This window comes from Strongylocentrotus purpuratus, unplaced genomic scaffold (genome assembly GCF_000002235.5).
Source record: "Strongylocentrotus purpuratus isolate Spur 01 unplaced genomic scaffold, Spur_5.0 spur5_scaffold_5, whole genome shotgun sequence".
Taxonomy (NCBI): Eukaryota; Metazoa; Echinodermata; class Echinoidea; order Camarodonta; family Strongylocentrotidae; genus Strongylocentrotus; species Strongylocentrotus purpuratus.
The window spans coordinates 6,067,850-6,094,337 of NW_022145611.1; the positions used below are offsets into that span (position 1 = coordinate 6,067,850).

General features: G+C 35.9%; 1 protein-coding gene and 1 long non-coding RNA gene across 2 annotated transcripts; both read right to left on the reverse strand.

Annotated features, from left to right (window-relative positions):
• Positions 1-660: 660 nt before the first annotated feature.
• Positions 661-26,085, reverse strand: LOC590811 (calcineurin subunit B type 2). The gene is made up of 6 exons (XM_011668054.2): positions 25,976-26,085; positions 24,216-24,255; positions 7,803-7,979; positions 2,896-2,955; positions 2,266-2,450; positions 661-908 (listed from the first exon to the last, which is right to left on the reverse strand). The coding sequence occupies exons 1-6, from the start codon at positions 25,976-25,978 to the stop codon at positions 861-863; spliced, it is 513 nt and encodes a 170-aa protein (XP_011666356.1). The 5' UTR covers positions 25,979-26,085; the 3' UTR covers positions 661-860.
• On the reverse strand, positions 16,839-20,075 carry LOC115929734. Its single transcript, XR_004066703.1, has 2 exons — positions 19,490-20,075; positions 16,839-18,658 (listed from the first exon to the last, which is right to left on the reverse strand). It is a non-coding gene; the product is annotated as an uncharacterized LOC115929734 (long non-coding RNA).
• Positions 26,086-26,488: the final 403 nt, after the last annotated feature.

Genomic DNA, 26,488 nt, shown 5'->3' on the forward strand with positions numbered 1-26,488 from the left:
AGATTATGTACAGTTTGTGAAAGGAATACTTTCAAATGATCTGCCGCTGGTTTGATTGTCATCATGAAGGGTCGAAGATCAAAGGTCAAATGATAGGGTGACTACATTTTCTATGACTTTTGAATGTTGAAATAGGCAAGGATACAGATGGTATACGGGAGATCGTTATGAATTATGCATGTATCTGACCATCTGTCCATTCATTTCACGAACAGATATCACAAATCATTTCATAGACATGATTTGTAGTTGTACTTCCTTCCATTACTGCAGCTCAATGCAAACAGACTCTACTGGTTATTTCAGGAAGAAATCTGAATTCTTCTTAGTCCATGATTAAAGTAGACTAGATTTTTATAGTCCAAGACTTTGTACACGTGATTAGTAATCGTCCTTCTTTTTATACTGTATCAATATATATATATTGATACAAACATCAATATATATATATTGATACAAACATACCCTTTTAGAATTTCAGAAATTTCAGAGAGAAATCCTAGTTCTTCTTTATCCAAAATTATTGTGCCAAGTATAACATTGGACATGGTATGTTTGTCATCTATGGCACGCAGCACAAAAAAGACGGAAAGGAGTTTAAGAAGAGGAGAGGGCAGACTATTAGGGATTCATGATGACAGCAGATTCTTTTTGTTGTTGTTGTCCTTTTCAACTTTTTTTTAATGCTAACTTAACAACATTGCATTGAAGATAAATGAAATATAAGTCAATAGACTGGTAGATGTAAAGAGAGAGCTAAGAGAAGAAGAAGAAGAAGAAGAAGAAGAAGAGAGAGAGAGAGAGAGAGAGAGAGAGAGATTACTGCAGCTTGGAGCTGGGAACATTCACAGGGGGCGGGGCTATACATCAACGACCACTTTCTGATGGATGTCGGTATTTGCAACAACCTGCAGATAGAAAAACAAAAGGAAAATATCCATCAGGCTTTCTCATCAACAAATTAGTAATAAAGAGAAAAATAATAATATCCATTTAGCATCACATCCATCACGACAGCTAAAAAATTCTTTTAATTCATAAACATAACCAAAGTGTTACTTTTGATATAAACAAATCAATGGTTTCAATTCCTGTATTGTAAACAGGCATAGATTTTAAAGAGAAGGTTGAGTTCTGGGGAGAGGTGACAAATAATTTGTGAGCGTTAGCATTGTTATTATGCAAGTACGGAAGAACGTCAGAGAGAGTAATGGCTTAAAAATGAGGCCTGATTTTTATGCCATGTGTAGTCCCATATAAATCTTTCTGTGTTCAGTGCTTGTTACCTTACCAAGACTGGGCCAAATTTCTTATAATTTTGATGACTCCAGAACCTTGCAGTACACACCAATGCTTATATGCTACATGATCATTTTATTCTGATCGATTTCACACCGTTTCTTTCACAATGCAATCGCATGACCAGATCTCAACTTTATCACTAAGTATAACATATTGTTATGACATGAGGAAAGGAGTTCAATAAATTGTCTGCAAAGAAGACAGAGACAAACAGATATTATTTTGGAGTGTAGTCCAGACCCGGCACTATCACCGGGCCCTGGTTTCCATAAGGAAATGGTCATTGACTTGGTCTCAATACTGGATTTCTACTAGGATGCATTTATTTTATTTTAAAAAAAAATCAAGTTTAGAATAATTAAATCCTATAAGGGTTTTAACCTTGGATAAAAGGATCACAAGACCCAACAATTTATTGGCTGGTCCAAGCACATTCCTTTAGTGAACATCTCTGCTGTGAGCAAGTGACCTTTCAGTTCTTTGTCTCTGGCCTCTGGCCTAAATTTCTAGGAGTAGTTTATAGACTAGTCAGAGGCTTAAACTAAACCATCTCCAATAACTTCCAGTTGACCAACTCCTAGGAGTTGTTTTCTTGGATAAGTAAGAGGCCTAAACTAAACTATCTGTAATAAGTTCCAGTTGACCAAAATCCTGGGAGTTGTTCTTGGTTTAGTAAGAGGCCTAAACTAAACCATCTCCAATAACTTCTCATGGACCAATTTTCAGGAGTTATTCTTTAAAGTGACTCAGTAACATTGTTGAAGGTTGATGACAAAAAACTGTGTCATTTTTGTATGAAATGTTACTTATCATATTCCTTCTACTGTACTTACCCTCTAACATGCAAAAAATCCTGAAAAAATTCTCAAACAACAAAGATATGTATGATTTTCTTTGAAGGCATCACTGTGCAACACCCTCTAACAGTAAATTCTCCCAACTCCCAACTGATGAACTACTTACAGTGCAGAATTCATCGTAGGATATTTTGCCGTCCCCGTCCAAGTCTGCGTTGGTGATGGTCTTGTCTACGATCTGCTGCAGTTGCGTGTCCTTGAGGTTTGACCCCACCATCATCTTCAAGACCTGGAACAGCTCCCCGTTTGAGATGAAACCGTCCCGGTCCATGTCATAGATCCTAAAGAAGACTGAATATGAGACAAGACACATAGGGGGTCAAAGGTTAATGGATATCTTATTGACTGATTTTTCTGTAAAAGGATCTAGAATACCTTCCTAATAATTATGCCCTCATACAATACAAGTAATATAAATAATGAAAGTTTCCATGACAATTGTCATAGGACCTTTAACCCAATGATAACTGAACAATTTATTACTGGTTTTTATTCCTTGTAAATCAACCCTTTAAATAATTTGTTATGAACTCAATATCTCTGGGCCAGAAGAAGAATATCAAGCTATTCTTAGGACGTACTGTAGCCCTTCTGTATCATCACATCTTAACGTGTGATCATCTTCTTGTTCATGTTATGCTGATATATAATCATGTTTCCAAATGAAAAATGATCTTTGACATTTGACCAAATGACCCTAAAAATCAACTTTACTGTAAAAAAAATGGATACTTACATTTAAGTTTTGATTCTTTGTCTCCCTTCACACTGAATTGTGAAACACCCTGGATGAACTCTGCAAAGTGACAGACAAAAAGAGAGAGAGAAAATAAAAGCAATAACTAACATACATACATACATACATGTACAAACAATTGCTTTTATAAAGTGCAAAATCCAATAAACTGTTGCTCAATGCGCTTTACATGACAAAGAAACGCTAATGACATACAACAAAATAAGAAAAATAAATATAAATGAACATTCAGTAGTTGGAGAGGTGTGTCTGTAAGTTTGAAACAGTCAATCGAAGTGGAAGTGTAGTGTGGTAATCCGAGGAATGTACGATCATTTGAAGCAACAAAATTATTCTTCTTATCAAATTATATTAAATAGTACCAATTAGTATGTTTCCTTATGAGATACATATAAATAATCAAAATGCATAACTTTATAATCAATACAATTCCATTGAAAAATACTGCATGTATACATAATTCTGTACACCCCCCCCCCCCTGGTTAGTTGTCACCTCATATTCAATTTAATATACATGTACTTGTGAAAAAGGATACATTATTCAAGAAAGAATCCTCATGATCTATTCATGTCTTGTACTAAACTAAAAATAAATAAATCTACTTTCTTTCATACAAAAATCCTAAAATCTCATTAAAGATGCAAATCATATACACAGTACCCTAGAAGACTGCTCGCTACACTTCAGACAGCATGGCCTTTGAATTTCTTATTTCCTAGAATTCTAAGGCCGATTTGTATCCAAATACGGAATTGGATTGTAGACTATATCCCTATCTAATCTGGCTCACTGATTTCATTTGGAGCAAGAATGGAAAGGTCAGGGAGACGAGAGGCCTGTCTTCATCATCTCGAATTGCCCAATAGCCCGCTATTTCTGATTTGGGAAATAATCCCGAAGTTACAAATCGCGTCTCCATCAGCTCGAGACTTGACCATGAAAATTGAAACTCGAGCTCTAGAAATTAGCTCGAGATTTTTTGTTTGGCGTTCGGGCATAGTACGAGTCTTCGGGCTAGTGAAGACGCACTGGACAAATAGCGGGATATTTTGCAAACTAGCCCGAGATATCTTGGGATGATTATCTCGACCAAATATCCCGCTAATTGCAACTTCGGGCTGATGAAGACGCAAATTATCCAGTTAATTTGTGATCGGGGTAGTACAGTTATAGAGATATTTGGCAAATCTCGAGCCGATGAAAACAGGCCTAATGAGATAGCGGACTATCAAAAGGTCGATCATGCTGCCGTCTTCTAAGAATTGCATCTAATAATGTAGACATGTACAATATGTAAAAGACATGCCTCTTTTTTCCCATCAGTTTTAGAATACAGAGTACCAAAGTATTGGTGGATGATATTACACGCATGAATATTTCATATGTCCATCAGATAATATTTTGAAGGTTACAATATACTCAAATTGCAAAAATAAGAAATAAATTACTGGTACGTTTAGTCCACAAAAAGTCAACAGTAAGCAAATTAAGGAATGCTTATTTATGCATTTGATTCATATTAAAAAGATTTGTATTTATACATTTAAAGGTGTATGCTACATGTACATGTACGTACAAAGCTCAGTAGAAACCTTTCATGCACACAATACAATGCATCAACATTTGGGTCTACATGCATGTATCTGAAACTATACATGTCCAAACGCTATACTATAGAGTCAAGTGTATGAAGGAAATGCAAAAACATCCCATACAGATAAATGTACATCTCGAAAGTATGGGAAAGGGGTCTTTCGGTCTATTAAGCGCTATATAAATTAAATATTATTATTATTATTATTATTATTAAAGGTCAATGGTTGAAAAGGAAGTTGTACGTATGAAGTATGACATGCTAAGTTAAGCAAGGAGGTTGGGGGGAATCAATGTGACTAACAATTTAATTATCTCGATGAAAGATCAACAGCTAGTACAACAGGTGGGGTATGAAAACAAGTGCTCTTAACAATTTTTGTTGGATAACAACACTTATTTAAAGTCGAATCATGGGTAAGAAAATGAAGAAAATGTATAATGGTCAAAACATAACATACTGTTACTGTAGAATGTCCATTTTCGGACTTTAGTTTGCAAACATCCTGTCCTCAAGAAACGAGATTAGGAGTAAGCAAAATGTCACTTAGTTTTTTAGTATTGGGGGAAGAAATCGTACTTCTTTTTTTTTTAACATAACTGTTCTTGTACCTCTGAGGAATGAATTAAATTAAGATGTGAACCAACTTTTCCTAAAATAGACATCCAGGGGGGTGTTTCACAAGGATTCTAAGTTAAATTTATCTCTAAGTTGGACTAAACAATTATGGACAACCGTTAGCATCTTTGAAAATATTTTGTAAAAATTATTTTAAAAGGCATAAAATGTTGATTCAAATCTTCCATATTTTCTATTATCGAGTGAAATTTATAAATAGTCTAAAATACTTGAAATTTTGCTTTTGAATAAATTTTATTTTAAGGCTACAAATGGCTTTCCATAAATTTTAAGTCCAACTTAGAGATAAGTTCAACTTTGGATCTTTGTGAAACACCCCCCTGATCTCCAAGGATAATCATATTACCAAATCTTTTGCTGGATTCGAAAATTTGACCCCTAGGTTGACAACAAGTGGACACTACATGTGAAACGTGCGTTGGCAGTTTAATTTTCTATCAAGAAGCTGTATGTTGCCATGACGACACATTGTAATGCAGTGCATACTGCATGGTAACATTGAGTGTTTACATATTTCTCAGAAAATATCAGGAATCGTGACGTGCCTGAATAAAAATGTACAGCTATTGGTTGGCTGAGTTTATTAGACCATGAGAATAAGGAATGGATGTTTCACAGTTGCATTAATGTTTATTTCTATTGAGCAGAATAATTCATGACAATTCTATTTTCAAGATTTTGAATACTCATCGTGTGCAGTATCACAATTCAATGATTTGTTTAACAGGAGAAGAAAAAAAAGATAATACTGACAGATTTCCACTTAAATAGAATTAATGCAGATCTGTAAACCTTTCTTGCATTTTAAGAGAATGTGAAATTGTGTTATAATGCTATGGTATTTACAGACATGTGTGAATGCCGATCATTTCAGTCTGTTTGATAATATTACATGTATTCAAGTAGCCCAAAGCACGCAGTCAACCATGATTTTAAAGTGAACCCTGCAATTTTTCACCCATGAAATGCTCGCGAGACGGAATGAATAACTGGGAGTTAGAAATCATGCAGGTGGATGTATCTAGCATCGACGGACGGCGAAGTGGAGATTAAGGAGAGGAGGAAACAACCTTTTTCTTCCCCCTCACACCGAGGACTGTCCTCATCAGCTTGAGATTGCCAAATAGCTCGCTATTTCTGATTTGGAAAATAATCCCAAAGTTACAAATCGCGTCTTCATCAGCTCGAGACTTGACCTCGAAACTTGAAACTCGAGCTCGAGAAAATAGCTCAAGATATTTTGCTCAGCGTTCTTGCATAGTGCGAGTCTTCGGGCTGGTGAGGACGCACCGGACAAATAGTGGGATTTTTTGCAAACTAGCCCAAGACATCTTGGGATGATTATCTCGACCAAATATCCTGCTAATTTCAAATTCGGACTGACGAAGACGCAAATTAACTGTATAATTTGCGATCGGGATAGTTCAAATAGCGGGAAATTTGGCAATCTCGAGCTGATGAAAACAGACCTACCGAGGACTGTCTGATGCAACCTCCTTCGGCATGCATCAGAGGTGAGAAATGATGAGGGTGGATGGGCTATATGAAAAATTCATTTCTGCATTCTTCTTGAGCACGCAAAGAGAGCTTTTACGCTGCATAATGGAGGGGGATGAGTGGGGGGAAGATGCTCTTCAAAGTGTGGCTTGATGTACAGTGGATTGTGGGCAAAATGTGGATTAAAGTGGGAAGGGGAGAGAGAGGAGGAGGGGAGAGAGATAGATGAGGGGGGAGAGAGGGGGAGAGAAGGGAGAGAGGGTGAGAGAGGGGGAGAGAGGGGGAGAGAGGGGGAGAGAGGGGGAGAGAGGAGGGGACAGAGAGGAGGAGGGGAGAGAGAGAGAGGAGGGGGAGAGAGGGGGGGGGGGGGGGAGAAAGGGGACAGACAGACAGTAAAAGAGAAAGAAGAAAAGACAGATAGACGGACAGAGTGGGTAAGAGAGAGTGAGAAAAGAAAGGGGGATATAAAAAAGAAATAGACAAAGATAGAACAGAAGAACATGTACAGAGAGAAAGCAATACGAGCTATAGTAATTTAGTATAGAGGGAAAATGCTTGAACATGGATTACAAACGCAGGTCATCTTGCAAGAGAAGCAACTAAATTTGTAAACCTGCACCATGTAAATGTGTATGTCACTTAGCCCGTTGCCGTAATTGCAAAAGTCAACAACTATTACAATCGCAAAACAAAGAATCAATAGAATTTTGAAGGGAAAATAAAAATCATCAACATACAACGATTGTCCCCGATACTGACAGGCACAAACAAAGAAAGAGTTGATTGAAATGAAAATATTTCTCCTAAATAAGTGTGAATTTGTTGTCCTGGCAAGTAATCGTTTCAAAGCCTTGTCTAAATATTCATGTGGTACAAAAGATGTGTTGTTTAACGTCTCAGAAGATTTTTGCTCCCTTATTTCCAGGAAAACATGTGTGAAAGACCAGTAGAGAAGTAAAGACAAGAAAGTGACAAAAGAGAATTAAAGCTATAAGTCACACACAATATTATGGATAAAAAGACGAAAAAGGAATTAAATGAAACCGTGGTTTCGGAACCAGAAGAGTGTTAACGCATATAAGTAGTAACAAATTCACACTTACTTCTTGCTCCAAATTAACGAAACATTTGTCATGTGACGTGCGTAACTTACCTTTGAAATCTACCTCCCCGTTCCCGTCCTCGTCAAATATATCAATGACCCTTTGGACCAGTGGATTCTGCTGGAGTTCCGGTAATGACATGAACTCATCTACGCTCAGGGAACCCGAGTTGTCCAGATCCAGCTTCTTGAAACGCTTCCCCAGCCTACGGATCTCATCCGCATCAACTGTCAAAAGAAAAATTGATTTATTTATTAATTGTATTTATTTTATTTATTTTATTTATTTTATTTATTTTAATTATTTTATTTATTTTATTTATTTTATTTATTTATTTATTTTATTTATTTTATTTATTTTATTTATTTTATTTATTTTATTTATTTCATTTATTTCATTTATTTCATTTATTTCATTTATTTTATTTATTTTATTTATTTTATTTATTTATTTATTTATGCATGCATGTTCACAATTTCACAATTCATTGGAGTTAACATCTCATGAAAAAGAATATAATATAACAAATCATTTTCAATTTTACAATCCATTTGTATTGACTTCACATGAAAAAGAATAACACAATGTTGCAACTATTATACAGTTTAAAGAATGAACACACAAAGGTGATGAAACATCCGCAAATAGTGCTTGAATCGTTACAACACCTTTCAAATATAAAATATATGACAAATAAAATCACTAAATGATTGTGAACTATTTATGAAGAGCATGTTATGACATCTGTCAATTCATAAATCAAATATGATTATTATTCAATTATGTTAGTCTCAAAATAAAAGAGTTCATTCTTTTGGTTGATTCCAAGCATTGCTGGATGACATTTCTGGAGAATTTGTGTATTCTTAATAAAGAATATCAAAGATATGTTTATTAATATAAATATATACAAATTGATGATATGATATATATTAACTAATATGAGGTACTAAGTATCTTCACAACATCTGGGTCACCTATCAACCACTAATCAAATTTATGAAATATTGAATTTGATATACTTTTATATAGAACGGCATAGGTCAATTTTTGAGTCATTCTGTACCAAAGCTATTTAAGATACAATATTTCATAAATTTGATGAATGGTTGATAGGAAACTGAACAGCTGTGAAAGTACATCATATATATTTTTATCATTTATTTGAAAAAATTTATCAAAATGTCAAAAAAGTTCTCTGAATATGTCATTCCGTAATGCTTGGAAGTGATCGCCTTTTGCTTTAAGCTTTCAGTTGTAAATCCTGGAATGTATTATTTGAATGCTCTATTAGGTGGTATACTAGGCAGAAAACTGTGTCGCCCTGAAATATCAACACAGCCATACATATACACATTTACTGTGGACCGAATCAATTATTTATACACACATACATTTGACTTGTAAATAAAGGGTCATTAGCTTCAGCAGGACATTTATAGGCAGGTAGGTTTAACCACTGGGGACATTACAGCGACACATGATCACTCCCTTTAAACAATGGATACATAATTTACATTTTAATAGCCCCTTCACACTGCATGGATGCAGGAGAGGGGGGGGAAAAAAATCATGATTTTCTCGGTGGGCTTTCGACATACACACATACACACACAGAAACAAGCGCGCTGGAGTGAAGGGGGTTTGGTGAAAGCCTGAAATGACGATTACCTCTTGAGGCAGGTATTGATTCATCATCATGTCAAAGTCAAGCGGTTAAATGACACACAATCAGTCCGTGCACACAAGATATATGTACTACTACGCTACATCGTCAACGCCGCGGCCAGACAGGCAGGCTGGCAAAGTCACGTTTCTGTAATATTTTTGTCTCTCTTCCATGCAGGGAAATGAAACTAGAGCTCGGTTTCTGTCTCTTTATTACTCTCTGCTTCTGTCCCTATCTTTGTCCAGTTCTCTCTCTCTCTCTCACTGTCTTTCTTTCTCTCTCTCTCTCTCTTTCCATTTCCTACAGTTTGTACCTGTGGTAAGCCTCCACTATTTTAAATTTCTCTCCTCGGTGAGAAAAAAATATATGAAAGCCCTGAAAATCTCTACAAAGGCAATGAAAAACTATGAATAGCTCCAGAGCAATAAAAGCTTGATAATTTTTGTGTGTATACAAAAACCCTGAAAAAAGCTGAAATCCAACAACAATTTCATTATCTCACTATACCACAATTCAAAATACATTGAACAACTAACAGGTCGCTTCTGAAGTAGTCAAAACCTAATTTGAAAGTTAATGAAATAAAACATGATTTAGATGCAATTTCTTTAAATGCAATAATATCATCTTGCATTCTCGTCACTTTCTTGCCCATTTATAGCTTTTTATTTTTTAGCGACTAAAAAGATTTTTCAGTAGAGTACCCCCTCCCTAGGAGCGTTCTGGATCCACCACAGTACCCTATCATCACTTGTCATCTCATTTGCATTAATCTTCATTTGCCACACTCGACCCAGGTGAGGTAAATGGGTACCTGGCAGGAATTAATTCCTTGAAAATATGCAGGAGTGCTGTAATGGCAGCTAGGATAAAGCCGGAGCAATAATTAATACGCCTCTGAATAGAATTTCTAGATAGACGGTGATATAGAAATGCCTATAATTATTATTATTATTATTATTATAAGTCATAACCAAGCTTTCATAATCTACACTGTATCTGGAGATGTCATTGGATACAACACACAGAAATGGACAGATAGCGAAGGCAAAGTCAACCCTACAGGTGGTTGTAGTACAATCTGCATTCTTTTAGTTTGCTTTCCAAAGACAATCACAACCTCTTGGCAACCCCTGTGGAAAGAGATTCCCGAGCAAGCGGGGGCACACATTATATGCACAACATTTCTTTCCCCGCTATTCAGCGTGACAGATATGCGTTACATACATGGGCAGTGGGGTTTGCAGAAGGCACGATGACATTTTCAGGAAATCACAAGTATAGGGTGTATCAAGAAATAGGGGGAGAATTTCATCTCATATTCTTCTCATAGAACATATTTATACATGTAGGGCCTACGGTAAAGATTGTAGAGCCTTTACTGGGCACACCTTGCATTGTATATATTTAATTAAACATAATACGGTCAAACCTGCTTTAGTGACCACCTGTCTACAACAACCACATTTTTTGTTTTCCTTGAAAACGGTTTCTCATTAAAACATGTACTAAAGGAACCTGTCTACAAAGACCACTTTTTGTGTTTCACTTGGGCCGTTGCTTTAGACAGGTTTGACTTTATAATGAATTTCAGGTGATAAGGTTTGAAATTTTGATTAAGAAATTCATTTTAAAATTTGCCGGAAATGAAATAGCTAACTGCTCATTTAATGTACATAATTAAAACGGGAGTGTTAACACTCGTCGGGTTCCAAACATACAATATACAGCTAAACATGCAATATCCTCGACAGGTAAAAACCAATGACATTGATGTCATTTGATGTCATTTGATGAACACGGCTTGAGTTCCCAAAGGAGGCCAAACGTGATCATGTTGTACATCTTTTCAAATTCAACACTGTATGATATCGCTTGCAGATCAAAGCCCCCAAAACTGATATGATCGACCCAGTTCAGGAATCAAATTGATTAGTTTATAATTACATGTATACATCATGAAACTGCCATGTCTGGCTTGCCTCGCCGCTCAAGCTCACAAGCCGAGACGTCGCGTAAATGCGGTATAATTGACATCGCTGAGTTTCATCCTTCCAGTGACCTAACAATGGCATGCACATGCTCCCTTTCTTTCTAGCTCTTTCCGAATTTAACGATAGAAGTTGACCATGATTGCATGATTGTTGCAGCCATATAAATTGCACTTGAAGTTCATTCATTGAACATCAGGATGGCTCAGTACTGGTATTGTGCCGAAGAGAAAATGAGTCATATATCTAGTGCGGTCGGTCGTGTGACCCAATAGGTATTTGATATCAAACATGATTAACACTGCACTAGTGATTTACAGATATTCAAAAATAATTATCAGAATATTGTGAGTGGAAGGATGAAAGCAGAATAAAAAATAAAAAAACATGTAACAAATACATTGCTCTAGTAGAAGATAAAAGATAACACTGAATTGGGTCATACAGCGCTTTGCAACTGCAAGGAAAAGGTGCTATATCAAATATCTTTTAGATTGGATACAATAATTCCTGTATAATTTTTGTAGATAGCCCCAATTTCACCAGAAGTCGTCATGTTTTATTTGTGTTTAAATGTATGGCAACTGTGCGCGACAAAGGATTTGCGCATATTCACTGAGCTCTGTGTTACATGATACAGAAACGTGAAGCGTATTAATCATAATACGTCATCATTTTTTTTTTAAATGCCACAGTTTTGCCACTTCATATCTGAATAAGTCTTAAAAGGCATCGTTTAACAATGTTAAATCTGATATGCATGGCCCTACGTGTTATCAGTGTCTGTGATATGGTGTAATATTGAAGCTCTAAAAATATTGCGCTTCAAAATTGTAATTAAGTGCCTCAAAAAAGTAACAATCTTTGAGTGACCTGGTTTACCATATTCATTTTCCCCAATAGACTGTAGTGTTATAAAAGCTGTTAGGACAACAAAAAATGAAATTTTGATTTCCAATCATAAATATCCTGATAATCAGATTGGCGATTGACTTGTAAAAGTCATGGGATTCCTGACTGACCTAAAGGTTTATATTTGTGATTGCAGCTTGAGGTAAATCCAGGATTTTGTTTCAGAGTCTGAGGCAATGTTACCGAGTCACTATAAGAATATAAAACCACTGCTCTGTCCATGGGAGTCAGTAAGTGTATTTCTATTCTTGACTAAGCTCTGCCCTAATGTCAGTGAACTGTTGCTTATTGGTCTACCGTCTGCAGAACCAATCTTATGGGAATGCCTGTATAACTGGCTTTGACAGTGGCACCTGGGCACACCGCAGAAAGATGTACACACAGAGGCCTACAGTATAGCCAGAAGGGGGAAGGAACCGGATAAGAAGCAGGAAAGTGAAAATAGTAGAAAATATTAAAGAAGGAGGAAGGGGAGGGGTTTGGGGCAAGGACTTGCGTTGAAGACATACTGGATGCGATCCAGAAAGGTCTTATGATCAAGAAACAGAATTTCACCAAAATTTCAGGGAATAATTTTCCTGGTATCGCATCGCAATTTGCTATGCATTTTTGCATGACTGCTATACAAAATATTGTTTGTGTAGCAGTTTTCTTCCATAGAAATGTACAGAATTTCATTTGAAATATTTATCCATCAGCTGAAATTGCTAATCAAAATATTTGAGGAAAATTATTCCCTGAAATTTGGATTCTGAGTATATTGTATCTGATGCAAAAGACAGTAAGAGTGCATTAAAAAAAGTCATGGTGAGTAAAATAGAACCTGAAAAAGATACTAGTGAATGAGACAAGAAAGAATCACATCCACTCGTGCAAATTAACTAAATATGTAAGATTCTGAATATTTGCATTTTCCTCGTCAGAAGTTGGCTTCGAAGATTGAGGTAACAAAGGCCTACACTTACAACTGTGATGATGACAGAAATTTGATAAATAATTTAATCATAATTTAATGCTCTTTACTAACCAATGTTTACTCTAAAATGTTCTATGATTAAAAAATTTGAGAAGATTATTTTAAAATTTAAAACTACACCCTTAAACAAAGGCTTAAATGAAGATCTCATTATCTTCATATTATTTTTAATTTTTGAATTGTACAAGAAATAGAGGTAGCAAATATATTAGTACATGTATCTTTTTGTGATAAACCTTGCATGACTGCGGACCTTACACACACTGACATTGTATACATGTAGAGTCCACTACAATACATTAGGCATTTTGTTATGACTTTACATTTATTCCTGATGCTTACATTACAATGTTTATCCATTGGATAAAAGCTCCATGTACATTACATTATAACACCGCACGTATTTGTTTTTCTACTGTTTGACTTTACTGTTTTGGTACAGCTGAAGGTTGTAGAAACCGACTGCAAAGCTCATTTTCAAATACTGTTCCTACTACACTGTATATGTATGATCACATCAAACAAAAAAAAGTATAGTGGAGATATCCTGCATGCCACGCCCACCACAGATCAATTTAATTCAGTTTAGTTCAGGTTAGTTCAGTTCAATTTAGTCTAGACTGCTCGAAAATAAAATCTACACAGGCCTGCCTATTGGTAAAAAAAGAACTGAAAAACATTTTTTTCTCCTTTTGTTTTACAAAGAGCATTCCATTTTGAGAAGTTAAAAATTGTAACACCCCCCCCCCCCCCTCCTCACCCCATCAAATTATTCTACGTTGAGGTAGACACGCATTTCAATTCTAGAAGAGTAAATGTTATAATGGAGCTAAGCTACAAGGCCTATAATTTAAAAAGATTATTTAGTAGTATTATGATACTAACATCATTTTATGGTTACAAATATCTGCATACATTACATACAATGTATCATTAGCATTATCTAGGACTGTTCGCAGTCCCCAATATCGGTATTTTTTTCTAGGAGCCATTAAAGAGACATGATGAGTGATGAATTTCTCTGGAAACGGAGCCTATAAAACATTCAGGTGGTGAGTGGCTCGGAGATCTTGAGTTACAATCAGACACGCTTCAGTGAACACCGGCACCAAATGGCGCTAAAAGAGCTCGGCTAATCGTCTTGTCCAGGAAAAGATGGGATGCCGCCACCGCCGCCGAAGCATGAGTAGGACCCTGGCACCAGGGTAGTTCACACTTAAAGAAACTATGTCCCTTTTGCAGCCAACCTCAAATGCTGTAGAACTTTGCAGGAATTATGAATATGTCATGTATGTCCTATCTGTGAAATTTAAACGTTAGCAGTGTCCTCATATTCAAATTATGCAAGGAAACCCGTTTACTTGCTAGACTTCACTGTCAGACACTATTGAGTGACTGACTGGCTTTTTTTCTTCTTTGGTAATAACATACATGAAAAGAGTTGTAAAGGGTACATGAGCATTTGTCTACATCAATAACCCACTTCTTGTGATGGCCAAGATTAAACTGATTGAATCTTTGCGCAGCATAAAACATATGACCATTCGGTACAATTGTCTGAAAATCAAGACTATTACTTTTGGGCTCTATAGCCCTAAAGTTGATTTGACAACCAATAGTCTTATTTTTCCACTTGAAGACATTTTCAAGCCCCACCTTTTTTAGGGAAGTTCTAAATTAGTATTATCTTTCAAATGCAGTTGGAATTTAACTTTTTCATTTTTTTGGCCTGCAAATGGGACATAGTACCTTTAAAATCTTACACATAGAATCTGTTTAAATACAGCGAGTCTACATACAATGCATCAGAGACCATTGGAACAGTTCACACATACATGTAAGGCAGAGGACTTGGTATAGGCCAGTCTACACTTATGGTATAATAACAAGAAAATTAGTTGAACATTAAAGGTATAGACCAGTTTTGGAAACGCCCCCCTCTCAAAAAATGAAATGGAAGCTCTTATTACCAATAATATGTTTTGAATAATACTTGATGATACAAATTTTGCCAGGAAATCACTTACTAATTGATATATTTGGTAAATTATCATATATACCGTAGATCCGGCCTGGATAGATATCCCGAATGCACCTCAACATTGAACATTTGGGCATATATTTCTGCTTTTTGGCGAATTTAGGTGGCAGTATTGCCATCGAAACAATATTGAATGTATATTTTGCACCCCAAAACCGCAATTTTACCACTACTGGTCTATATCTTTAACATATGAGAAAACACTGGGAGCTGACCAGCATACTAGACAGGGCTAGTTCACACAACCATACATAAATGTATGACACTTTTCACCTGTGAGTGTGATCCAACTTTCGGTACATGTAATAGACAGGGCTTGTTTACACTTTGCTGTTCAGTGCGCTTTCATTCAATGGACTTAGGTCCATGATGTACACTGTAGCTAATCATGTTAAAGACAGGGGTTGTTCACACAGTGCACTTTAGTTCATCCACAATATGGCAACCATCATGATGGGGTTTGTTCACACAATCTCACATAGTGCACTTTCATGCCATCCCCTAACTAGATTCCTACCAACACGCCGCACACGGCAGCATTGCCTCTGGTAAGTCAATGTTTAGAGTGCAATGAGGGAGGCAAACAAGCCACTCAGCCAGTTATTACACTTGTTTCGACAACGTTAATTGGATCACCTCAGTTCATACACTTGTCAGATGAAATCTCCAGATAAAGGCAAGATTATGGGAACACTCATTATGATAATCTATGCTTCTCATAAGGTGCATGTACGTGCATATACTGTAGATGTATACATATATCGTCTCAGGATCGTCTCAAAGTAATACCCCAATCATCGTGAGGACATTTATTTTAATGATTTGTGTGACTAGCTTATGCAATGTAAAAAAAATTATTCTGAAAAATATATTGGGAAAAACAGGCTCAGATTTATGAACAGAATATTCAATGAGTCAAATCTGTAGAGTTAGACTGTGGGGCAAGGGCCAGTTAACCATCTAAAAAAAAAGTTTCGTAGTCCCATCTTTGGCAGAGAAAACTAACTATACCAAATGATTGTGATGAAGTTGCTGATGAGAAAACACCTTTGTTCTCCAAATTTCGTACACCCGTTGATGAGATAATATGCTAATTAGTTTAATTGGATTTTAACAAGATTTCCTTGAAAAAGACTAGCGCCAACTATGGTAAATAGTCCATTTTGCTGATTCAAAGTTGCTATTTCTTGATTCTTTTTTGCAAAATGTTTATTTCAGACCTCTATGAGACTGTTCAGGTGTGATTTTTCTGCGCAATTAATTTAATTCGCTAATTAGTTTTATTGGATTTTAACAAGATTTCCTTGAAAAAGACTAGCGCCAGCCATTTTGCTGATTCAAAAGGCATTCAAATTTGCTATTTCTTGATTATTTTTGGCAAAAAAATTATTTGGGACCTCTATGAGACTGTTCGGGTGTGATTTTTCTGCGCAATTAATTTATATTTATGCTGTTGGTGAACTTGAAAACACTAATTGCAATTTTCCATGTGTTTTTTTTTTTTCAGCACGTCATCAAGACGAGTTTTGTTAAGCCCAAGTTATGTAATTTCTTGCATCTTGTTTAAGTTACCATCTGTTTGTATATTCATGTCACTCATTTAACTCTACCTTTTTTTCTCTATTTCTCTCTCTCTCTCTCTATTATCTATCTCTCTCTCTCTCTCTCTCTCATCACACACGTTTTTTGTTCTCATGTCTCCTCTTAAAAATCTCTTTTTCTTCCCCTGTTGTTTTCTCCTTACTCTTCCACTCTCCTTCATCATATTTTACCTTATTATATTCAACATGTCTTATTGAGTTTCATCAACTGTGCAAACTCCTTCCAATCAAATCATCAATATTGTTGCTTTTAGTTTATTTTCCACTTCCCCGAAAAATATATTGCTGTTCAAAACTTTGTTAATACTAATACTAGGTAGTACTAGCAACACTGCTCATGGTCTGCATATAGCATCATTTTAGAACAATACAAATTTCAAAGAGAAACCTAACAACAAATTCATACCAAAACTGCCAAATAAATTATATTCTTCTCTGTTTAATTTGATTTCATTCATTACGTAAAATATATTACCGTACTACCATTTTGTCAATGACATTTATCTACAAGTAGCTTATTACCGGGTACTTTTTCTAATACCGGTACTTGCCACTGCCAGTGAAATCAGAACTATGGTACATGTATGTTGTAATTTACAAATACAATTTAACTTGAACTGCAAAGATTGTTAACAGTTTTTACATAAATATTGATGGAATTGAAATAAATTATGAAACATTGATAAGATGTGTCTAGTCATTTGTTGTCTTTTTTTTTGGTTCAAAGAAAATGTCCTAAAATATGTTGATAGAAAAATTGCCAAAAAGCTGTTACTGTTGAGGAATTCATAAATTTTACATATTTCGATTACAACAAGTGTCCAAAGAGTGTGATGGAAAGTGTGAAACGACCCATATATTTGAACGTAATAAAGTTTTATATTTGACTATAAATCTTGGCAATGCTTCAACATGGCAAAATACATGTATGCATAATAAATAATAAATGTCCATATTATTATTATTATTATGAAACAAATGAGCATGCAATGCAAGTACAATAGTACATTACTGTAAGTGATTACTTGTAATATTACTGTTAGCAAAATAATTCATTTTGCTTTCCTTGATACAATTCTTATCAATTAATCAATATAATTATCAGGTCTGGAATAAATAGGGAACTGTAGGACATCGTTTCCTTGACATTTGAAGGAAATGTTTGCCTCTTGATGAAATATAAATTGGAACAGTTTGTAACAATCAAACCTTGGGAGATTAATTTTGGCATCTAAAAAAAACATTTTTCCAGCTCTGAAATTATATCTGTACATATATTTAGTATATTCTTATATTACAGGTGCACATAATGTATATGTAAAACACCCCAGTCGACCCATACATTTGTATATGTCTATTCATGAAAGGTTGGTTATTTTGTACATAATTTACAAAGGAACCATAGGGATATAAAAAATCTTTTTTTTTAATCCCCAAATTGAATAAGAAATATCAGAGAAAAAGTTTCACAATGATCTTGCCTTTGTTCATTTTAATTTTGTCATATATATTTGTTGTTATCAATAGAACCAGTTAATGTTGAAAAATCTGCTGATAAACAGCAAAAAATATTGCATACATTTAGTGCTCAATATGAACGCGTAAATTTTATGCTGATGGTCTCAAATAGGTCCAACAAATCAAAGCTGGCAGATGAGCGCCGAGATTGTAGACTCCTACACAGCTTCTTAGGTTGTGAAGGGATATCAGATGGATCTGGGGGAAAAAGAATATAAAACACTAGGTCAAAAACAAAGCTCATATCAAAAATTGGCGATAGCTTCGCTGTCATTTCAAAAATTTCAGATAGCTTTGGCGTCTTTTGAAAATTCTTTAAATGTTTCAAAAACAAAAATTCATATTAGTCTATAAGTCATTTCGAAAATTGGCAATAGCTTCGCCGTCTTTTCTATTTTAAAATTAAAATTGTTGATACTGATAGCTTGACAGCCGCCATGTCTATCTTCATGTTAGAAAAAGTGCCCCTTGTCTAAATAGGCTTTGTATTTTGACCCCTAGTGTGGAACTATAATGGCGTCATGCACTGATAACAAAAAATGAAAACAACACACCACATCCCAGCATTAAAATATAAACCAGTTTAAAATAATGCTGTTTTGACCAGGACAATAAGTTAAACTAACTAGGAAGGCATGTCTAAAGTTAAGTAAAGCCTGGCTCAATGCGTCCAACTTGTTCGACATTTTTTTTGTTTTCCATTAGGCCTATTATAATTTACAGCTAAGGAGGGTCTACATGTACGTACATGATTACATCAATGACATAACAAACAAAATTGATGTCAACTCACAGAGGCATTGTAAACTATTCAATTAACTGACAAACTTCATCATTCAAGCTCCATCATGCATGAATGAAGGGCCTAAATCTAGGCCTAGAGCCTAGAGCCTAGAGGGTCTAGATTCTAGACTCTATTCTCTAATTGTTTTTTTTTTAATGAGGCTAGATCTAGATCAAAGTCAAAGACAGGGCCTTAATTTTTGCTGGGTTATCATGGTTATTGCAAACAAAGAAATTGAAACTCACCTTCAAATTCAGTCTTGTTAGAATCTCGAGGTATTTTACGGAGAAAAGTGCAAAATTGCGACGGATTTCCTTGCCAATGTCGCCGGTATTGAACCGTATACATACAGCGACAGTACCAGTGCAGCGCAAATTACAACATTGTCATTTGCAATGCACCACTGCCACTGTCGCTGTATACGGTTCAATACGGGCGACATTGGCAAGGAAATCCGTCGCAATTTTGCTCTTTTCTCCGTCCGTATTTTTCAAAATCTCAGCAGAAGCAAAAGCTTTGGACCATTTTGTGTCTGTAAATTCTTTCAAAACGACATCATCCACAGTCGGGAAGTGAATAAAACACCTCTTTATCTCTGTATCGGTGACGAAACTTCATCGGTGTCATTCTCCATTATGGTTGTTAGATGTTTTTAAGTAGCGAACGAGGACAATGACGTAGGGAAAATCCCGCCTCGTGATTGGTTGAATTGGACACACCTCCGATTTCCCGGGATATTACCCACGATTATTAGGAGGAAACATAATTATTATCTTTAATTAGTTTTCACGAAAAACCGTAAAGAAAATGAGGAGAACAAACGGTAAATATGTTTGTAATAATTTTATTTATATTTTCATACTGGTTTGGTCGACTGCCACTGATGGGACTACGAAACAACACAATACAGTGACTTGCCCTACAGTCTAAGTGTACCGGTATATAATACACCCCCATATTTGTCTACTCTATTCATTTATTCATTTACTTATTTATTTATTCACCAACAGCAGTAACAATATGTGTACAAAACATGTGTTTACAATAGTAAAGAAATATTACAAAATGGAAATATATGCTGAAAGGATGGGTAAATGGGGCCAGAAACAGGTGAATCAGAAGTGATCATGCTGCATGAAAATCATGCATATTTCACAAGCTCAACTTTATAATGCAGTTTAGTTTATTTCCTTGAAAATAAAATTCCTTTTAAAATACCCACAATTACCAGGGCTGGACACTAACAGGCACCCGGGACACATGGGTGCCCAAATATCAGTACGGACCCCAAATATTTTTAATTATTACCTGTATCAGACATCCGAGCAGTGGTCTTACAAAATCATATTACACTTGTTGTAATCCTAAAAGAGATAATCAGTCAATACGAGACCATATTACCCTCTCATGAAAAGCCTATGGCCTTTATGTGTTGAAAAAGCAGGAAATACAGTCTCATATTCACCGCGCCGTATTTTGTTATTATCATTGCGCATCTATTATGCGTACAAGAACCTGCGCACTTTGCTCGCACTCTATTGTGACGTACCGTAATAATCACACAAAATTAGGTACACTGTTTGTAGTGTATCGAAAATTTTGTCAAGCACTGGATGCAAAGTGCTGGTTTGACAAAGTTTTTTTTTAGTTCTATAAGATTGTCATGGTTGATTTATGTGTTTGCTCTAGATGTCTGATTTGAATAACAATAACAATATTGACTGGCTTTTAAAAGGTAAAGACCAGTATTGGAAACGCCCCAATTTCAAAAAATGAAATGGAAGCTCTTTATTACCAATCATGTGAAAGAATATGTTTTGACTAATACATGTACATGTACATGATAACAATTTTGCCGGTAAACCGCCTACTAATTGATATATTTGGTAAATTAGTTTATCTATTGGACTGTGAGAGATAAACGCACGTGTCACACACGTGTGCATGGTCCCATATACATCTTTCTGTGTACTGTGCTTGTAACTTTACGAAGACTGGGCCAAATTTCTTATCATTTCGATGATTCCAGAACCTTGCAGTACACACCAATACTTATATGCTAGATGATCAACCTTTTCTGATTGATTCCACAACGTTTCTTTCACCATGCAATCGCATGACCATAACTGGTCTTTATCTCTAACTTTCGGGAGATACCACATATATTGCCCTCACAAGACCCAAGGCCAGTCCATAGAGGACTCATGCATACACACACTATTAAGTTCATGTTGGACTAGTGTAAGTTAAAGAAAGTGATACTGTTATGATGAACAGACCGGACAGTACTATAGACTCTCTACTAAGTGCAGTGTACATGTAATTATTTGCTATACTTTTATACTATGTAGTTAGCATACAAATGGATTTTACAAATACAGACAAAAGTCACAAAAGGACACAGAAACTCCTCAAATGCTAAATGCTCATGTGAAAAATATTCTGTTTAAAAAAATGATTTTTATGAATTATTCTACTGAGCAAGAATACAAGTGTGAATAGCATGCTAGGCTGCTAGCATTGATGAATATTTTATATAACAATAACTGTCACTTTGAAAATGCACATAAATATTTATTTTATTTTTGTGTGGGACTTTGGTTCTCAATTGAGAGAGAGATAGGTATATAATTGAAGAAAGAAGTATATGTAAGTTGGTACTGAATGTTGAAGTGAAGAAATAGAAAAAGAGTGAAGATCTGAAATGTACCATTGATGGTAGAGAGTTAATTGATTCAGCTAAGGCCAGGGATTATTGTGCTGGCCCAGTATTGATAAATAGGAAGGTATGATTAAGCATCTGTTCCAGGTTCTGTACATAATTTGAGACATAAAAAAAGGGAAGCTAGAGAAGTGTGGGGGAATATAGGTCAATTACAGGACCAAGTTCTGAGGAGTCAAAGAAAGAATAAGAGTTGCAACAAAATTTCTTTAGTTGAAAATCTGATTTCTATGTTTTATTTGAAGTGTAACCCTAGAGGTTAGCTTTTGGTGACAGTTACAGATTTGTGTTGGGCCTTGCTTTTATTTCTTTGTTGAAAACTTGAAATATCAGAACTTATTTTCTTTGCTTACAGCAGGGACTGGTGAAAATGTTTTAAACCCAGGGTAAAGTTAGGGTATTGCTACATGTAAATGGCATGTGTAGGAGTGCAATTATTTGATTGACAATAACAAAGAATTGACAACAATTGTATTTCATCTCCTTGAACTTCAGATCCAACCTCGTACATGTAGATCTACAAGTTACAAAACTCAGTTGGAAGGTCCATAAGGTGCAAATCCCCCAGAGTTTATATTCCAGGCCTTAAATTAATCCAAGGCCACCAAGGCCATGATCTTGGATGCCCCTTTGATTGGCCTCAATGCCCCTCTCATTGGCCTTGGAGATTTTTTGTGCCCTTTCCAATTCTTCCCATTAGTGCTGTAATATAGGAATGTGCCCTACAGAAAAGTGGCCTTGCCCTAAAAATGTTGAAATTTAAGGCCTGATATTCATATAACATAAGATCAAGAACCATCAACAATTCAGTCTCTGTGTGACTACCCAGCATAAAGCAAATTCTGGATGATTTTAAAATTTCCTTTATGTGGCTAGTCAACAATTCACACTGAAGTCACAGCCGCTTATGTCACTTATTACGAAAATGCTCACATAATCATGAATATTTTTCTTGGTGTCACTTCTAAAGTTAGTCAATAATGCTGTTTTCATATTGCATCTTGTACAACTTCTTTAGATGGTATCAATTTCCTTTCATATAGTCTATTTTCCTTATATTTCTCTTCCTCAATAGAATCCCACTATAATGTATAGACATGGAAAATAGTCATTAAAACCTGGCTGAATAGCATGCACATTACAAATAAAACCACAACAGTTTCTCATAATATGCTAATAATACAGCAACAATGTTTGTCTTGTGCATCAATGACCTACCAGATGGACTTCAAGGGTCTGTCAAGATCTATGCTGACGACACTAAACTGTATGGCAAAGCATCCACCAAAGATGATCTGTGCTCAATCCAATCTGACCTTGATGCACTAATGGAATGGAGCAATACATGGCAAATGCACTTCAACACACAAAAGTGCAAAGTACTACACATAGGCCCAGGAAACGTCAAACACATCTATGCCCTTGGAGATGATGTCCTTGAAGCTACATCAGAGGAGAAAGACCTCGGCATCCTCATTGATGACGAGCTAAAGTTCCATAACCATGTGGCATATGCTGTCAAGAAAGCCAACGGAGTACTCTCCTGCATCCGTCGCAGCTTTGAGTGCAGAGACAGGTCCACAATTCCAAAGCTGTACAAAGGCCTTGTCAGACTTCTCATAGATTACGGAGATTCCATATGGTACCCTCGCTTCAAGACAGACTCCAAAACCATAGAGAGGGTGCAGAAGAGAGCTACCAAAATGATTTATGACATCCGCAACCGTCCTTACATAGAGAGACTTCGGGCGCTCAACCTTCCCTCCCTCGAATATCGCAGACGGCGAGGCGACATGATTCAGGTTTTCAAAATTATCCATGGACTTGAACGCATCCCAGTTGATACCTTCTTTGAACACTCGACTAGCAACACAAGAGGCCACAGTCTAAAGATCGTAAAACAAAGATGCTCAACGAAGATTAGACAGGATGCATTCAGCCAACGTGTCATCAATGACTGGAACACACTTCCTGAAGAGGTGGTCACTGCTACCACGGTGAATGCCTTTAAAGCCAGACTGGATCGAGTATGGAAGGACAAGCGTTTCTGCTCCCCATATGAGTAGAATACCCGACGCAGAACTGAGCCAGACACTTACCAAGAAGACACCCAACTACGAGAAGGAAGAAAATGAAATTGAACTGGAAGCCCGACTGCTGAGAACACAGCATTCTTCCAGAATCTCGGGTAAAAGGTAAAGGTAAATAAAAAAATGTTTATACGCAAAAATAAGGTTTGAATTACTTACAGTTGGAGCACATCTCCATCGGTAGTGTGACATCATTACCCTGTAGATACAATGAAAAAAAAAAACTTTGTTTCAATCTTATATATGTACAGTACATTATCCCAAGGGCATTTCAATACTTATCATCAGAATTCATTTTCATTCATTTTTATTTTTCCATTTCCAACAGAATACAATACATAATAATGAAAACAATGTAAAATGTATACAAAACATAATTACATTTGTAGTAACAAATCTTAACATTAATTTATACATTTGAGGAAGACAAAAATTGAATTATAGATTTAACTGCATCGTCCCAATTGTCCCAATAATAGGTCGATATTTGCAATAATCCTTTCTCAGCCCCAAATCACACACGTACCACATGCAAGTAACGCTGAAAAGAACACCTGAACAGTTCATATTTGTAAAGGTACCTTCTCCCAGCTTGGAGATTGAATGGAACATTTTCCAAATTTTGAAATTCTGTCACCCTGCCTTGATTTTAAAAGTCGCCTTTAACTTGATGCGGGAATGGGTGATTACGGACGCATTTAAGGTTTCGTTTACATCGATCTTCACGCAAGCATATGGGTGCCAATATTTTACATTATCATAGAGCCCCATCATCTTCGCCCTGGACTTCGCTCATCTGGCCTTACTCTCTAGATACCCATTACTCATCTCAAGGGATATGGAGACCGGGCATTTTCCTCTATTGCTCCTTGCCTGAGGAATTCCCTGCCACCATTTATTCATGAAATTGACAACCTGGACCACTTCAAAGCATCACTCAAAACTCACATCTTCCTTCAAAGTTCAGACATTTAAATGCTTACTTTATTTGAGGAGCTCGCGCCTTTGAATGTCTTTTTTAAACAGATATATGGCGCCATACAAATGCTTTCAATCATCATCATCATTAAACACAAAATTTAACTTCTTGCTAAGGTTTACATTTAGTCACACAAGACATGTGTAGCGAAGTGTGTAAAAGTAATATTATATGCATAGGCAGCCTACAGAGCTCTGTGTAAATGCATGCTTTTAAAACAGAAGCGAAGTTTTGTTAGTGACTGCCTACATTAATACAAGAGTGTCAGGGTGCGAAAGAAAAAGAATATGAATTTTATGAACTATCGCTTATCATCTAAAATTGCATGACGATTTCATTTAGGAATATCTTTCTATTGAAAAAATTACTCCCAAAAATGCATAAAAATAAAGGCACTATATATATGATGTAAGCTATTGATTCTGTCCATGTGTTAGTAGAATTTTAACTTGTGGCATTTTTTTCATATTTTTATCACAATCTGGGACAAAAATAGAGGTGAAGAAAGTCTGGAACTATTCCGCTTTTGCCTTTGCAGCACAATAAAATTCCAGGCATCATTCATCAAATTTATGACTTATCCAAGTTAGCTTTACACATTCGTGGAATGAAGTTGATTAATTGCTAATACGGAACTCTATGAGTATCTTCGACGAAATACATGGTAATTAAACTAAAAATAAATAGGGCGCAAAATGGAACAAGATAAACTGATGTGCTTAATTAAGCCTCTTTTGCAACACGATCATTCACGGATGGGACTACACAGGGAGTTGCCCACAGCAAAATCATGGGAGGGCACGGTCAATATTTACGCCATTTCTGAACAAATACAATCATCCTTTCCAAAAATATTTTCATAATCTACTTAAGAAGAAGAATTACACGCCAAAACAAATCACGTATCACAAATAATATAGAATATGCGAAATACACTCACCATTTTGTTACGGTATCTACAACAAACTGCAATCTAAATTTGCTAATGCAATGGCCAATTACATCCGGGTATGTGTGCATATAATGTAAGGAAACGGAAACATCCCAAGGCCCAGTCGAGGCTACAATATATACAGAGCGAAGATCAGGGGGAAAATCAAATTCATGTTATCATCATCATCATCATCATCATCATCATCATCATCATCATCATTGTAATGTTATGGATGTAAACGATTTTCATTCATGTCATTTTGTCATAATAGATATCATTTTCATCGTCGTCGATCGTCATCATTAGCATCTTAACCACTACCTCTACAATCATAAACATCATCCCCATCAATCATCATCATCATCATCATCATCTTGGATCTTGGATCCTTTTCCTCCTAAATACTCCGAAGAAGAGTTTTGACTAATCATCATTATCACCAGCACGACCAGTGGCGTAGCGTAGCGTAGCGTGGGCTCAGTCATTGGGGAACACCGATGACAAAGGCAGCATTTTTTG